General features: G+C 58.6%; 2 protein-coding genes across 4 annotated transcripts; both read left to right on the top strand.

Annotated features, from left to right (window-relative positions):
- Positions 1-24: 24 nt before the first annotated feature.
- IL40 (interleukin 40) lies at positions 25-10049 on the top strand. 2 transcript variants are annotated; one of them, XM_022589474.3, is made up of 7 exons: positions 25-133; positions 1063-1200; positions 1557-1586; positions 6593-6862; positions 7019-7115; positions 8260-8482; positions 9124-10049. In XM_022589474.3, the coding sequence occupies exons 1-6, from the start codon at positions 124-126 to the stop codon at positions 8312-8314; spliced, it is 600 nt and encodes a 199-aa protein (XP_022445182.1). In that variant the 5' UTR covers positions 25-123; the 3' UTR covers positions 8315-8482; positions 9124-10049. The 2 variants fall into 2 exon arrangements, with proteins under 2 accessions (XP_022445182.1, XP_089757731.1); XM_089901605.1 differs by lacking the exon at positions 25-133 and adding an exon at positions 739-813.
- A 306-nt stretch (positions 10050-10355) lies between these two features.
- SYNGR2 (synaptogyrin 2) lies at positions 10356-14847 on the top strand. Of its 2 annotated transcripts, XM_022589471.2 has the most exons (4): positions 10404-10582; positions 12417-12654; positions 12999-13138; positions 13228-14847. In XM_022589471.2, exons 1-4 carry the CDS (start codon positions 10484-10486, stop codon positions 13423-13425), a joined length of 675 nt encoding a protein of 224 aa, XP_022445179.1. In that variant the 5' UTR covers positions 10404-10483; the 3' UTR covers positions 13426-14847. The 2 variants fall into 2 exon arrangements, with proteins under 2 accessions (XP_089757730.1, XP_022445179.1); XM_089901604.1 differs by lacking the exon at positions 12999-13138 and having other exon boundaries at positions 10356-10582.
- The last annotated feature ends 41 nt before the right edge of the window (positions 14848-14888 follow it).

Below are 14888 nucleotides of genomic sequence, written 5' to 3'. Positions count from 1 at the left end.
GGGACCCTTCTGATTGCCTTCAGTCGTCAGTTCCTTCCACACACCCCTCCCGGCAGAGTGAGAACAGACTTTCTGGAAGAGAATTTCGCTAGGAAAACTAAGAGAAGATTAGCTTTTGCCCAAATGCAGAGAGGTAGGTGGGTCCCCAGAGCACATCCCCAGGGGTACGAGTCAGGACTCTGGGTGGCAAGGGACAGATGCTGATTCTTGCCCACTGAGGAGAAGGGACCACCGAGGTGACAAAGCTAGTCCTCAGGGGAGCTCCAGGACACTGTGCCCAGGCTTGGGCAGGGTCATCCCACCAGACCAGATTCCCAACACGCCCAGGCCTCAGTGGGTGCCCCTGAGCCGGGCCTAGGGGCCCCAGGGCAGGGCTGTAACTGGCCTGCCTTGGGTCAGGTGCCGGTTCCCGGGCTGTGCTGGGGATGTGAGTGCCACTGACCTGTGAGGCTCTGTAGGAGAGAAGAGCCCGCACAGGAAGCAAATTGTTCCCTGGGGGTGGGACATCCTCCCTGAGGAAGGCACCTGTGTACAAATCAAAGCTCCACGTTCTGTGATAGCAGGAGAAAAACACATATGCAGCTGTGTCAGTGTAGAAACAGGGAGTGTTTCAATAAAGTCACTTCATTCATTAAAAAAAAAAAAAGCCTCTGTGGGATTGGATGGGTCCTAGTCCCACCTTACCTGCTCCCTCTCTTCTCTCTGCCCTGAGCCCCCAGCCCTGAGGGGTCCAACCCACCAGTTCTTCAGAAGGACCCTCATGATTACCTCAGGCCCACCTCTGGGATAATCCTCTCATCTCAAAATCAGTGGGTTAGCAAGCTTAATTCCCCCTTGCTGGCTACCAGTGCCTCCACCTTGGGGTGGGGGGGTCCCGGTGAGGACTCCAGGGTGAGGACACGGACATCTTCTACCCTGGGGTCCTACAGCTCGGCAGTGGCGGCGACTGTGAGCCCTGGTTTTGCCCCTGGCCCCTCCTAACTCCCTGGGGGTGTGGGGAGAGGCGCTGTCCCGGGCCCAGCCCTGGGGCGCTGTGGCATCCCGGTTATCTCCCCGCTGCAGGCACGCACCCACCCAGGGGGCACCCAGAGGCTCTGGAGTGGAGGTGGCCTCGCTCGAGGGAGCTCTTGCTCTCCTGGCTGAGGGTCCCACGCGGCAGAGGCATGAGAGTCCTGCGGCTGCTCTGCTTGGCTGCGCTAGGTGAGCTGCCCAGGGACATGGTGGGAGGGGGCCGCTGCCAGGGCCTTGAGGTGGCAGACTCAGGGTCCAGGGGTCTAGGGAGCACAGGAGACACCTCTGGAAGCACAGGACAGAGAGGGGAAGGTTTAGGCTTGAGTCTCAGAGCAACTAGTTATTGCGTCACCACTCTGGGCCCACTCTACCCATCTGCGGAATGGGCTGATGGTACGAAATGCTCCGGGCGCCAAAGAGCTTCTGTGAGTGAAGTTGCTTGTGGAGTCCTGGGCCTCCTTCTGGGCTCAGGACGAGGCTCTCTGGGTGGGCTCTGGCCTCCCCTCCACCCTGGGCTCTCCTAACCGCCCTCCCCTCTCTTACAGCCACCAGCAGCTCCGCGAAGCAGGAGAAAGGTGAGTTTCCCAGCATGCTGGAGGGCGGAGTACCCCCAGATGGGGACCCTGGAGTCAGAGGCCCCACCCAGGGTAGAGGCCTTGGCCGGCCGGGGGAAGGGTGTTGCGGGAGAGTGGCATCTGCTGCTAGACCACTGGAAGGTTCTGGACCCCAGCCTCAACCCCTGCAGGGCCCTAGAGGGTTGGAGAAGAGAAAGCTCTGCAGGAGGTGGGAGTGGACGGGACAACAGGCAGCCGGTGGGGACAGTGACGTGGGGGCAAGGAAAGTGCTTGGCTTCCCCTTGGGCTGTGTGTGGTGGGGGGGCGGGTATTACCAGCGGAGGCGGGCAGAGGGCGTGTCCCGGGCAGGTGTACCCCAATCACTCTGAGTGCCTGATCTGTAGCAGAAGCCCCTCGGGGTGGGTGTGACCCCAGGGCAGGCTGGGGGCATTCTGGTGGGGTGCCTTGGCCCAGGAGGAGGGCGAGTGAGAGAATGAGGAAGTCTGGGCTCCCCCGACTCCCCGCTCCCTGAGGTCCAGCAAAGGGGAAACTGCCTGACTCTCAGAGGCAACAGGAAGGTGTCAGGGCCCCTCTCTCCACCAGCCGCCTGGTGTAAGAGCCGGTGAGAGGGGAGGCTCCCGGTGGCTGTACCTCCTACCCTCAGCTTTGGCCGCCTCCGTCTTTCCACTCCCCTTCCTTCTCCTGCCCTCTCCCCTGCCCCCATTTCCGACCCTGTGACCCTTAAAGTCAAGGTGGTCAGTCACCTCCTCCTCTCCACATCTCTGCAAGGGCGGCTGCCCTTCCTCTGGTCTCGTCTGGACCTGTAACTTCCCTGGTCTCAGGGCTGCAGGTGCAGCCGCCTCTATTCCACTTAAGGGTGGACCTCACTTGAGTGCCGCACGGGCTGAACTATCATTTCCTTATTTGCTTTAAAAACAAACACAGCATGGTGTTTCCGCTAAAAGGAGAACAGCGCAGGGCCCTGGCCTCTGGGTCTCCGGGAAGTACCTGGGCAGGGCCGGTCCACCCCCTTCCGGCCCCTGACTTCTGCTCAGACTCTTGCCCAGCAAGTCCTGCTAACTAAACTCCTAAGGAGCCGACTGACAAATCATTCATTCATTCATTTATCCAATCATTCAGTAATTACTGGTTGAGCATCTCTTTGGTGCCAGGTGCTGCTTGAGGCCCCAGGATGGTGGGTGCAGAAACAAAACAGAGATCCCTGCCCTCACGTACCTTACATTCTAGTGGGGCCGGAGGGACAGATGATAATAAAAATAAGCACATTCTACAGCGTGCTAGAACGTGATAGGTCCCAGAGAACAGCAAGCAGGGAAGAGGGGAAGGGAACATGGGTTGGGGGTGGGGAGGGAGGGCACCATCTACTGGGAAGTCATCACTGAGAAGGGGACACGCCAGCAAGGACACGAAGGAGGTGGTAGAGCAGGATGTGCCTGGACAAGGGCCTGCGTGGCCAGAGCACAGGAAGCAGGGGCAGGGGAGTGTTGGATGAGGTGGGGGGGGCAGTGTTGAGTAGGGGGGGACCCTGTGGGCATAACAATGGGAGGGTTTACAGCAGAAGGGTTGACCTGATTTACTCTTCCTGGGGTCATTTTGGCTGCTGTGTTGAGAAGAGATGGGGTGGGGATGAAGGGTAGAATCCCAGAGAGCCTTTAGACTGTTCCCGGGATCCAGAGGAGAGATTGGGTGATAGCCAGGAGGCCTGGCAAGGTGGTCAAGGTATATTCTGAAGGCCTTTGCTGATAGATGGGATGGGATGGGAAAGACAGAGCTGTGGAAGATGACTCGGGGGGTTTTGGTCTGAGCAGCTGGGAACTGGCGAAGTCAAGGGCAGCCTTACAACTGATTACTACTAATGGGAACGAGAGGTTGGGCCTGAGATATTGGGTGTTAAGAGCCAAGATTTTGGAACGTTTCTCTCTGTGTATTTTGAAATCCCCAAGAATCATGGCAAGTGCAGTATTGAGTGTAGCAGGAACCAGGCACAAGAATCTTCAAGGGATGGTGGGCATTTCTAGGTAACTGTAACCCAGAGGGGCAGGGTGCAGTGTCTGAAGACATGAGGTTCAAGTCTGCTGTTTAGGGAGGGAGGAGGGAGAGTGGTCCAGGAATAGCAAGAGGATGCCCGCCCTCGCCATCCCACGCCAGTGTTGGGAAGGCTGTGAGGACCCCCCCGCCACCTGAAATACCACTGGTGCAGGCACTGCGCGGGGGAGGGGAGGCTGGTTTCCATTAGGTGTAGAAGGTGAGATGTGAGAGGAAAGCTTGAGGGTTCCGGGATTTGGTGCCAACTGAGCCTACCAGCCTTCCAGAGGGCGCAGGGGGAGGTGGGACGTAAAGGGAGACTTTCAGAGCCCTAGAAAAGGTGGGGCAGGAAGATGAGGGTGACCTGGGAGCCTGGGGTCTCCCGTGGGGCTGCCATGAAAGAAGACAATGTTCGGGGTGGGGGCTGGGGAGCGGCCGGTCGAAGGACAGATTCAGAGTGCGAGTGCGTACAAAGGAATCTTGATAACTGTCCCCTCCCCCTCACTCCTGAAACCCGCTTCACTTGTAAGGGGGCTGTGCTAGTTTCCTGGGGCTGCTCTAATGAAGTACCACACAGAAATTGATTCTCTCCTGGTTCTGGAGGCTTCATCTGAAGCCTCACCTGCGGGCTGTGGTAGTCCTTGGCGTTCCCTGGCTTGTGACAGCATCACTCCAAACTGCCTCTGTCTTTACATGGCCTGTGTGTGTGTGTGTCTTTGTCTCTTCTCTTTAGGGCCCACCCTAATCCAGCATGGGTTACTGAAGTCCATCTGTAAGGACCCCATTTCCAAATAAGGTCCCATTCACAAGTACCTGGGGTTAAGGCTTGAATACATCTTCCTTTTTGGAGGACACAATTCAACTCTCAACAGATGGGCTGCTTGTTCAACCCTCATCAGATCCCTGGGCCCGAGCTCAGGTCTAATGAATTGGGCCTCCAGGGTTGGGACTCCAATCTCCAAGCTTCTGGGTTATCACAGAAACAAGCTAGGGAGAGGTAGGGGCGATCCTGAAGGGCCTCCAAGCCCAGCTGGACGGCAATCCACTGCCCAGCCTGGGCACAGCCCTAAGCCGCTCGCTCTTTCTTTAGTGACAGTGGGAGGCTCTGCACAGCCATTCAATCACCCCAGCCCTGGCCTGGCTCAGCTTCCGGTCCCCAGGGTGTCCTTGTCGCTTCATCAAATTCTGAGTGTGCCATCCTATCTTCAAATGTTCAGACACAGATGACGAATTTGTAATTAAATGATAGACCCCTCGTTATGGGTGGGCTAGATGCATAAACTAAATAATCAAAAGGAAAGACCCACACAAGTCTTGTTAGAATAAAAACTGAGTGCTCTACCCTGTAGGGCACTAAAAAAGAAAGTGGCTCCTGTCTGTGAACTTATGTAAATCAGGCTTCTATTAATGGCCATCGAAATGGAAATGAAGGTGGGCCAGCTTTTTCTTTCCATTTTTGTTAAGTCAAGGTCATTTCCCCACAGTGAAGGGAGCAAAAGTGTCATCACCCTGAAGCCTGGACCCACATTTCCCCGGGGGGGGGGCGGGGGAGGAAGATTCTGGCCCCAAGAGCCGTTGACTGTTGGGCCCCAGAGTCACGTTGACGAAATTGTTGGTAGCAGTTTGCAAACTGGCGCCCCGGAGAGTAGATTAAACTCTAGATAGAGCTTTACTTAACTTCAAAGATTTTGCATGAAGGAGTGTTTGAAAAAAAAAAATAGTATGAGGGCTTCCCTGGTGGCGCAGAGAGTCCGCCTGCCGATGCTGGGGACGCGGGTTCATTCCCCGGTCTGGGAGGATCCCACATGCTGCGGAGTGGCTGAGCCCGTGGGCCATGGCCGCTGAGCCTGCGCGTCCGGGTCCTGTGCTCCACAACGGGAGAGGCCGCAGCAGTGAGAGGTCCGCGTACCGCAAAAAAAAAAAAAAAAAATTCTGGGTATTTCACATGAATAGAATCATACAATATGTGGCCTTTCGTGTCTGATGTATTTCATTCAGCATAATGTGTTTTTCTGGTTTTTAAATTTTATTTATTTATTTATTTGGCTATGTTGGGTCTTTGTTTCTGCGTTAGGGCTTTCTCTAGTTGTGGCAAGTGGGGGCCACTCTTCATCGCGGTGCACGGGCCTCTCACTATCGCGGCCTCTCTTGTTGCGGAGCACAGGCTCCAGACGCGCAGGCTCAGTAGTTGTGGCTCACGGGCCTAGTTGCTCTGCGGCATGTGGGATCTTCCCAGACCAGGGCTTGAACCCGTGTCCCCTGCATTAGCAGGCAGATTCTCAACCACTGCGCCACCAGGGAAGCCGCAGCATAATGTTTTTAAGGTTCATCCATGTTGTAGCAGGTGTCAGTGCTTCATTCCTTTTTATGGATGAATACTCTTCCGTCATGTGGATGGACCACATTTTGTTTATCCATCATCCATTGATGGACATCTGGGCTGTTTCCACCTTTTGGCTGTTGTGAATAGTGCTGCTGTGAACATGTGTGTACAAGTATCTGTTAGCGTCCCTGTTTTCAATTCTTTTGGTATATAGCTAGGAGTGGAATTGCTGGGTCATGTGGTAATTCTTTAACTTTTTGAGGAATTGCATTTTCTTAAGGTGCTTGTTAAATGTTGGTCTCCTTCTTCCTCTTTGGACTGTCTCATCTTTAAGAGACTGCCTAAATTTTATTCATTGTTAATCTGAATTCAAAATTAACTGGGTGTCCTGTATTTTTAGCTGCTAAGTCTGGCAACCCAGATTATACCACATGAAAATAAAACCAAATACATGTATGAAATTGTATGGTATACACTGCAAGTAGGGTAGACGCTCAGACGCGAGGCGGAGGGAGCAATCCAGAAGGCTGCCTGGAGGAGCAATCAGTCAGTTAGGCCACTAGGCTCATTAGGCATGTGTACTGAGGGAACTGGCTAGGGGGAGGGCATTAAAGTCTCCCAGCCACACCTGTGCTCCCGCCCTCTCCCACCCTGCCAGAGCCGGTGTCCCAGCTGCAAGCTGACTTCACCCTGTTGGACAGGGGGTCAGGCCTCAGGGTAGAGGTGTTCTGCCAGGCATCCTCGGGCAGCCCACCCATCACCTACAGACTGGTCAGGAGGAACGGGCATATCCACATGCAGCAGACTCGGAACACTGGGCAGCCAGCCAACTTCTCCTTCCCACTGAACCAGACATCGGACTGGTTCCGGTGCCAGGCTGAAAACAACATCAGCGTCCAGCACACTCCCTTTACACTGGTGCCCCCAGGTGAGAGGGCCCCTTGGTTTCCAGAGGGGCAGCTGGCGCTTCTGAGTAGGTCAGCGGGAGGTGCCAAGAGCAGGGACGGGTGCCCTGATGCAGCCCTGCCTACCCTGGCCTGGCCTAACGGAAGTCCAGCCCAGCTGTCCCCCGCCTCCTTCACAGGAGAGCTGCCCCAGGGACCCACCTTCGTGCTGGCTGGCTGCCTCATCTCCATCATAGCCGTCTTTTCTTGGAAACTGAGCTGGACCAAGCAGATCAGGTAGGAAACGGGTGCTGGATGTGGGGGAGGAGTGAACTGCAGATGGCCTATGTGGACCAACGGGGGCCCTGGCTTGGCAGAGCCGGTGGTGGTTTGGTAGGGCAGGGCTGCCGTTGGAACCAAGCAGGACCCTATGGGGCTTTCCCAGGACAGACCCCTCCTCCATATCTTCTGCTGTAGCTCCTCTCTGAAGTACCCAGATAACAGTATCTCAGGCATATTTCCTGAATTTTTCAGATGCTAAAACCCACGACCCAATGGAAGAAATTAACTACTTGATGATCATGGGTTCGTAGCCCAGGGGCCTTCTGGTGCCTAAGGATTGATAATGTTAACCTCTGTGACACCAACCAATCAGAGAATTGATCACATACCCTGCGGCTCCCCTCCCTCACCTGGCCAATAAAAGTGTTTTGCTGAAAGCCCGCGAGGAGTTCGGAATTTGGGGTGTCACGAGCGCCCCTGCCCCGTCCCCCTTGCATGGCCCCGCAGTAAAACTTTCTGTGCTCCAAACTCCAACATTTTGTTTTGTTTGGCTTCACAGTGTGTTGGGCACATGAACTTGCGTTCGGTAACACCACCAGGGCAAAGAAAGGGCCATATGGCTTATGCATGACTTGCAAAAGTTTACTTAGGGCCTACCGTGTGCCAGGTGCCCATGGAGCACGTTGGCAGCTTTATCTGACCCTGACCATGCTCTAGCCGCCTTGTCGTGGAGTCCACTGCCTCTGGGTGGGGCTCTCTCCAATACTCCCTATTGGTCTGAGGAGGATGGAGCCTCCGGGGCACCAGGGTGGGCCAGGGGCTTCTGCCCTCCATGGAAACCCCATCAGTCTTTCCAGCTGGTGACCGGACGCAGGGGCCGGACCTCCTGGGGTCCCCTCTCTAAGGCTATTACTTCACTGACTTGTAAAGTGACCACGGCCTTTGTGCTGTCCAACCCTGGGCACCGCAGGCCTCTGTGTGCCCCACCTGCCTGGCCTTCGGCAGCGGTCACCTCTGCCTCCGAACTTCTCACCTCCCCTCGTTCCTAAGACACTTCTGTCTCCTGGTCATCCTCCCCGCCCCTCTGGTACCAAAGCTGTCTCCCCAGAATCACACCCCTGTCCCTCCCTCGAAGAGAAACCAATTACTCTTATCTAAGTTTCAGGAGGAAGCAGCAAACAGAAAAAAAACAAGAACCAATTAGAACCAACTAGGCTCAAGATGGCGGAGGATTCGACTTCCAATAGATCTAGAGCCTTACTACACGCTCTATACGTTAGCTAAATGACACACCCACCAGCACCAGGACAGCTGGCGATCACCATGATGACAACCAGAAAAGCCCCTATGAGAACTGAAAAGGAGAGTTGCATCAGTTCCAGGTCCAAACCACACCCCTGTTTTTGGATAACTCATGAATATTCTTCCCACTCATTCCAAACCCCTCCCTTTTACTCCAACCCTCCTATGTATTTGGTGTCTGAGTTGATTTGCAAACTAGGTTCCCGCTTCTCCATTCTTTGGCCATTGAAGAAAGCTGGTGCTCTTCCAGTCTCAGCATCCATTTTGTTACTGACTGAGCAAATCAAACCTCCCTGGGTGAGACAGGGGGTCTCAGTCCGAGCTAGGACCCCAGTGTGGGTTTGGTCGACCAATTCACTAACACCTGGCCAGCCTCTTTGGTGGGCTTTGTCCAGGAGTCCTTGGCACTCTCCTTGTCTTACCTCTGTGCCCCTCCCTCCCAAGTCTGTCCCAGAGGCTAGGCTCATGGGCGAGCCATGTCAGCTCTCTGAGCCTCAGTTTCCCCTTCTATAACAGGGGGTATACAGACCAGGGGCCAGTACTTGGCCTCCAGGTGATTCAGTGCCCCCACCTTATTTCGTGGTGTGACTAAGCCTCACGCCCCTCCTCCTGCCCAGGGCACTGATGCACTTGCCACCAATAAAATTCCTGGAGGCCTTGGGAGGGGGTGGCTGGGAGGTGTGCTGGCTTAACCTGAAGTCTCAACTCCTTTGTCATCAAGGTCGTGACCAGAAGATGCAGGCTGGGCAGAGTCCCCAGGAGAGCCCTGGTCCTTGTCCCCTATAGAAGGACCCACCATTTGAAGAAATGAAATGAAGAAAAGAATGAAGAAAAGCCCCACCAGCCTGGATTCTTGGAGCGCTGGTGTTCTTCATCAAATACTCATGGTGCTAGTTTGAGGGATTTAGGATGGGGGGAGCTGTAGGGGGAAGGAGAGGTCCATAGGAGGACGGGGCTCTGTGAGGGCCCCTCTCCTCACCGCTCAGCAGCTCGTCACCATCCATCCAGGTCTGGGGAGATGGTGGGGTAGATGTGAAGGCCCAGAGGCACCAGCCCACCCAGGGCCACTGCTTCCTCCCCCACCCCTGCTCCCCTCTTCCCTGGAGTGGCACCCCATCTCCTGGTGGCCCAGTCCTCTGGCTCCACTGCTGACCTGTCACCGTCCCATTCACCTGGAGGACTCTGGGCCCCACCTGGCCAGCACCCCCTCATTAATCCTTACCTGCAACTATGATGTCTGGAATTCCTCCCTGCCGAGTCAGCCTGAGGCCCCTGGAGAACCAGCCCCCCCTCCCCACCCACACACACCTAGAGCCATCCCAGTTTGGACGCTCTGAACCATTTCCGGAAAGAATGGTATTAAACTCTGCCCCCTGCCGGCCACCCTGGGAACTTCGTTTCTGTCTGCACACCATCTTGGAGCCTGGAAGTCGGCCCTACGCACGGCCCTACATGGCCCTGGGGCCGGGCCCGGCTCGGGAAAAACTGGGAGGGGCGGTGGTCTCGACCACATCCCAGGCTTAGCTCCAGAGAGGAGGAAAGAGTGACAGGCCATGCAGGGAGGGGTCCAGGCTGTGGCCTGGGGTTTGAGTAGAATGGGGGAGAAGAGAGGAGGTGCGTAGGAGCCTGCGTCTTGGGCAGATGGGGCCCAGACGGCGTCTGGCGGGGCTTCCTGGAGGCGGAGGCGGGAGTGCAGGGGCAAAGAGTGGATGGAGCCAGGGGGGCGGGCCCTCCTTGCGACCCTCTCTTCCTGGGGACTCTCTGGCCCTTTCCAGTCGCCCTGCGGACCAGCAGAGCAGAGGGACGAGACTCCGGCCGAGAGGTGGACTGGACAACGAGTCCGCGGCCGCTGGACGGATGTCGGCCGCTGGAAGCGCAGGCCGGGATGTCGGGGTAACCCTGCCGCTCCTGCGCGGCCGCTCGTCTTGGGCGGACTTTGCCCTCGGTCCCTGGGGCGGTGCTGGCCACGCCCCTGGGGAGGAGCCGGGCCGGGGGCGGGGCGGCGGGCTGGCTCCTCAGCAGTCCGCGGCTGCGGCGGCAGCGGCGGCGTCGGCGGCGGCTGAGACGGCTGCGACGGCGACATGGAGAGCGGGGCCTACGGCGCGGCCAAGGCGGGCGGCTCCTTCGACCTGAGGCGCTTCCTGACGCAGCCGCAGGTGGTGGTGCGCGCCGTGTGCTTGGTGAGCCGGGGTGCGGGGCCTCGGGGAACCGACTTCGTCGCCAGGCCGGGGGAGTGGGGCCGCTGCGAGCCTGAGAGCGCGACAGGTGGTAGCGGCCGAGGCCCGGGGGTGGGAGCGGCGCGCGTAGGGCGGGCGAGCGGGGCCCGGGACCCTCCAGCCCCTCACCCCCCGGGCCCCGCCGCCCCCCGAACCCGGGTCCCGCCACCCCCCACCTCCCAGCCCGGGCGCGGAATGGCCGGGCGGCACCGCGGGGAGCAGGCCCGTGGCCCTGCTGGCAGTGGGAGGAGTTTGAGGCGGCTCCAGGACAGGTGGCCGGCACGCCGCGACTCCCACCGTGGGGGAATTCATCAGGAAGGGGCTTTCCGAAGCCACGTGGGGTGCGTGGGGTTGGGGGGCAGCCTGGCGCCCTGAAATAGAGTCTCTCAAGAGCAGCCCATGGGTCTGCTTCCCCATCCAAGATCAGGTGACCCCGGGATGTTCCCCTCCATGTGAGCTGGATGAGCGCTCCAGTACCAGGTTACCGGGGGTGGGGCGTTGGTGGGAGGTCCCATGCTCTCGGACAACCAGAGACCAAAGCTGAACAAGCTGTTAGCCAGCCCGCAGGCAGAGGGCTGGGCATGCGGCGCCCACACCACACCTGCCCCTGCCTGGGACTGGAGCCCTACGCGTTGCCCTGGTGACACTCTCACCCCCGCTCTGCCTGACTGTGGGGTCTGACTCCAGGAGCAGATGCCCACGTTTCGGGATGGCAGTGCCAGGAGTCAGGCTGGCACAGTGCTCCCAGCATCCAGAGTTCCAGCTTCATCTCCAGCTGGGGGTGGGGCCTGTGACTGCCAGCTCCAGAGCCTATTGAGAGGGCCTTGTGCAGGCAGGCAGGGCAGGCTGGGGAGAGGCCTGGGCCGGTCCCAGAGGGAGCCAGGCATCCAGACTGTCCCGGGTCTGCTGACATAAGGCAGGGGTGAGCGGTGGCCTTTCAGTTTGGGGCGGAGACGGGTGACGTGAGGCTTTTCGCAAGGGCCTGGAGCCCCTCCCAGCGTTCTGGCTGGTACACCCCCTCGACCCCCACCCCAGTACATCCAGGGGTCTGCGTGCGGAGCTGTGTCTACAGGCCTGCTGGGCAGACCAGCTTGAGGTGCTCTGTGTGGGTGGGACCCACTGTGAGCGGGAGGCCAGCTGGGGTTCCCTGGGAGGGCAGGGGCCAGGATGCCAAAGAGCCCAGAATTCCTTGTAGGAAAGAAGCTGGCCAAACTGGGGAGCCCAGCAGGGAAGAGGTGGAGGGGGCTCCAGGAGGTGGGGGTCTGGGGACGCTATTTCCGCTCGGAGACATGGCTTTCCTGAGGTGGGAGGAGCCCTCCATCACTGGGTGTTTAGGCAGAGGCTGGGTGCTGTAGAGGTGACTCAGACAGGTGATGGGGGTGAGACTCCAAGCTTGGGTTTTTATGACTTTGTGACGCATCCTGTTTAAAACTCACTGAAAGTGGGAGTGCTTTAGTTTGGGCGATTGCCCTTAACCTTCAAGTACCTAACCACCAGTACCCATCCTCCAGGCAGACAGCTGGGCGGGCAGTCCCCTCCCAGGAGATCCCCTTCACTCCCCACCATCCCCAGTCCAGGAATCCCCGGCCATGCCCCTCGTGACTTGTGACTGGTGTCTGGAGATAGCCCAGGAGAAGGGAGAGGGAGGGGCTCGCTCCCCAAGTTCAGGAGGGGCTGGGACACCGACCTGGAGCACAGGGGACAGCAGGAGCAGAGGAGGCCCCACTCTGTGTGCCACCTGGGGGGTTTGTCCCACGAGGGTAGCAGTCACTCAGCCCTTCCCCTGCCTCCCCCTCAGGTCTTCGCCTTGATCGTGTTCTCATGCATCTTCGGTGAGGGCTACAGCAACACCCACAAGTCCAGACAGCAGTACTGCGTGTTCAACCACAACGAGGACGCGTGCCGCTTCGGCAGCGCCATCGGGGTGCTGGCCTTCCTGGCCTCGGCCTTCTTCTTGGTGGTCGACGTCTATTTCCCCCAGATCAGCAACGCCACTGACCGCAAGTACCTGGTCATCAGCGACCTGCTCTTCTCAGGTATCTGCCGGCTGCACCTCCATTTGATCTTGGGGTGAACAGGAGCGGCAGTGGTCCCAAGAGCTCTAGGGTGCTGTGACTGCAGGGCTTGGGAGGGGTGGGAGTAGCCCCAGGTCCCCAGACCTCCCAGCAGACAGGCTGGCACGGAAGGATTTCTCACCATCTGCTGAAACCCTCCACAGCTGAGTGGGACTTGGAGCAAGGACTCCCAGGATAGCATCTTGTCCCCACCCTGGCTTCTGCATCAGTGCCCTTTACACCCCCGGAGGCTTCTCCCTCCAGGAGGTGCCTGCCCTCCTGCCTGCTCCGTGGAGCTAACCCTGCCCTCCTGGCCTTCTCCCCAGCTCTCTGGACCTTCATGTGGTTTGTTAGCTTCTGCTTCCTTGCCAATCAGTGGGCAGCCACCAAGCCGGAATATGTGCTGGTGGGAGCCGACTCGGCCCGGGCAGCCATCGCCTTCAGCTTCTTTTCTGTCTTCTCCTGGGTAAGTGGACCAGGACGGGCCAGGGTCCTGGTGTCTTTGGTGAAGGGTGGTGGAGGGCTGAGGAACCCAAACCTCGGGGCTCTCTGCAGGGCATGCTGGCCTCCTTGGCCTACCAGCGCTACAAGGCCGGAGTGGACGACTTCATCCAGAACTACGTGGACCCCACTCTGGACCCCAGCACGGCCTACGCCTCCTATCCAGGCGCGCCTGTGGACAGCTACCAACAGCCGCCCTTCACCCAGAACGCCGAGACCACAGAGGGCTACCAGCCGCCCCCCGTGTACTGAGCTGTGGCCGGGGATGGTAAGGGGAGGAGGGAGGGCGCCTGGGGGGCCTCCCCTCTTCCCGGACTCCTCCCCCGAGGCTGGTCGCCCAGAGCTGCCGGCCCCACTCGATCCACCTGGCGCCTGTCGGAGCTGACGCACGGCCTGGAGAGAGAGCCCCTGCCTCCTCGTCCTGGCTGCTGGCCTCAGAGCCTCGGCCTGTGCCCCAGGGGGCTTCACCCACCACTCCTCGAGGGCATTTTTTAGGGAAGGGTTTTTGGTTGGATGGGTTTTGTCATTGCTTTTAATGATCCCCAACCCCACCTGAAGTAGCTCCAAGGGCCCGATGTGCTGGTTTGACAAGTGCCTTAGCTTCTCCCCAGCCTGAAGGAGCCGGGCCACATGCAGGCCTCGGTGGCCACCGCCATCTGGGGGTCTCTGCCAAAGATGAGGCTGTGGGGCCTTCCCCCTGCTCTGCTGCTGGTACTGGGCTGGGGCTCCTTTCCTCCTCACTCAGGTTCGTTCTGCCCCCAGCCCCCTGCCCCCTGCCTGCTCTGCGAGCGGCAGCCCGTGCTCACTGCTGAAGTGTCTGCTCGCTTGGATCTGGGCTCTATGCCAGTGCCTCTGGGTCACCTTCCTGACAGCCTAGGCGCAGGGCTGGTGCCGTCCCCCACCAGCGGGCTCGGGCGGGCAGCACTGTCTCTGCTCCCACCCCTTGGCCGCAGGAAGGGGCTTTGCCTGACGACAGCACCCAGCTTTATGTAAATACCCCACCACCGTTAGTTGGGAGGCGTGGAGCACACCCACAGCCCCCAGGCTGCTCTGAATGTATTGCAGAGCCTTGGGGGAAGATGCACAGCACCCTTGGATTCTGTTGACTAATTTTGGAGGTGGAATAAATGTTTTTCTCATTCATAATCTCCATTGTGATGGGCGGGGCGTCTGTCTAGGGGTAGGAGAAAGAGAAATTCCACCCTGAGGTTCACCCTCTGGCCGAGGTCTTACGGAACCTGTATTTTGGCCAGAGTTGTGGCAGTCTGGCCCTCCAGCGTGCCTAGCAGCTCCCCGCCACCCCCACCCCCCCACCGACCCAGGGTCTCATTGCTCACGCTGCCCTCCCATCAGCATCTTAAAATAGTAACTGTGCTCAGCCTGTAAACAACATGGCTTTTCTGGGCCGCTCTGCCAGGGTCCTGGCGTGCCCCTGGAGGGGCAGGGGCCCTCTGCTTCCCGTAGACAGGGCTCAGCACCTCTGCAGCCTGTTCCGGACACACAGGGGGCCGGCCTGACCGCCCAGCCCGCCCCAGGGAACAAGCCCGGCTCAGGCAGGAGGCCAGGGCTCCCAGGGCAACTCGGGGCTTCCCCTTTTGAGCCCAGACAGGGAGCTGTCAAAAGTGGGCCCCAACAGTTTCAAAATCCTGAGTAAAAACTAATAGGGTTTGGGAATTACGGTCTCATCATTGTACTGCGCCTTTGTAACCTGGGAC

The sequence above is a fragment of the Delphinapterus leucas genome, chromosome 19 (genome assembly GCF_059928025.1).
Source record: "Delphinapterus leucas isolate spDelLeu-1000000601 "Yukka" chromosome 19, BTC_Dleu_Yukka2, whole genome shotgun sequence".
NCBI classification, from domain to species: domain Eukaryota; kingdom Metazoa; phylum Chordata; class Mammalia; order Artiodactyla; family Monodontidae; genus Delphinapterus; species Delphinapterus leucas.
This window is presented reverse-complemented; position numbering and strand designations above follow the sequence as displayed.

Coding starts and splice junctions, on each gene's coding strand:
- IL40 (XM_022589474.3), top strand. Junction 1,201..1,556: donor GCTCTGCTTGGCTGCGCTAG/GTGAGCTGCCCA, acceptor CCTCTCTTACAG/CCACCAGCAGCTCCGCGAAG. Junction 7,116..8,259: donor AGCTGGACCAAGCAGATCAG/GTAGGAAACGGG, acceptor CTCTTATCTAAG/TTTCAGGAGGAAGCAGCAAA.
- SYNGR2 (XM_022589471.2), top strand. CDS start 10,484: ATGGAGAGCGGGGCCTACGGCGCGGCCAAGGCGGGCGGCTCCTTCGAC. Junction 12,655..12,998: donor CAGCGACCTGCTCTTCTCAG/GTATCTGCCGGC, acceptor CCTTCTCCCCAG/CTCTCTGGACCTTCATGTGG. Junction 13,139..13,227: donor TCTTTTCTGTCTTCTCCTGG/GTAAGTGGACCA, acceptor GGCTCTCTGCAG/GGCATGCTGGCCTCCTTGGC.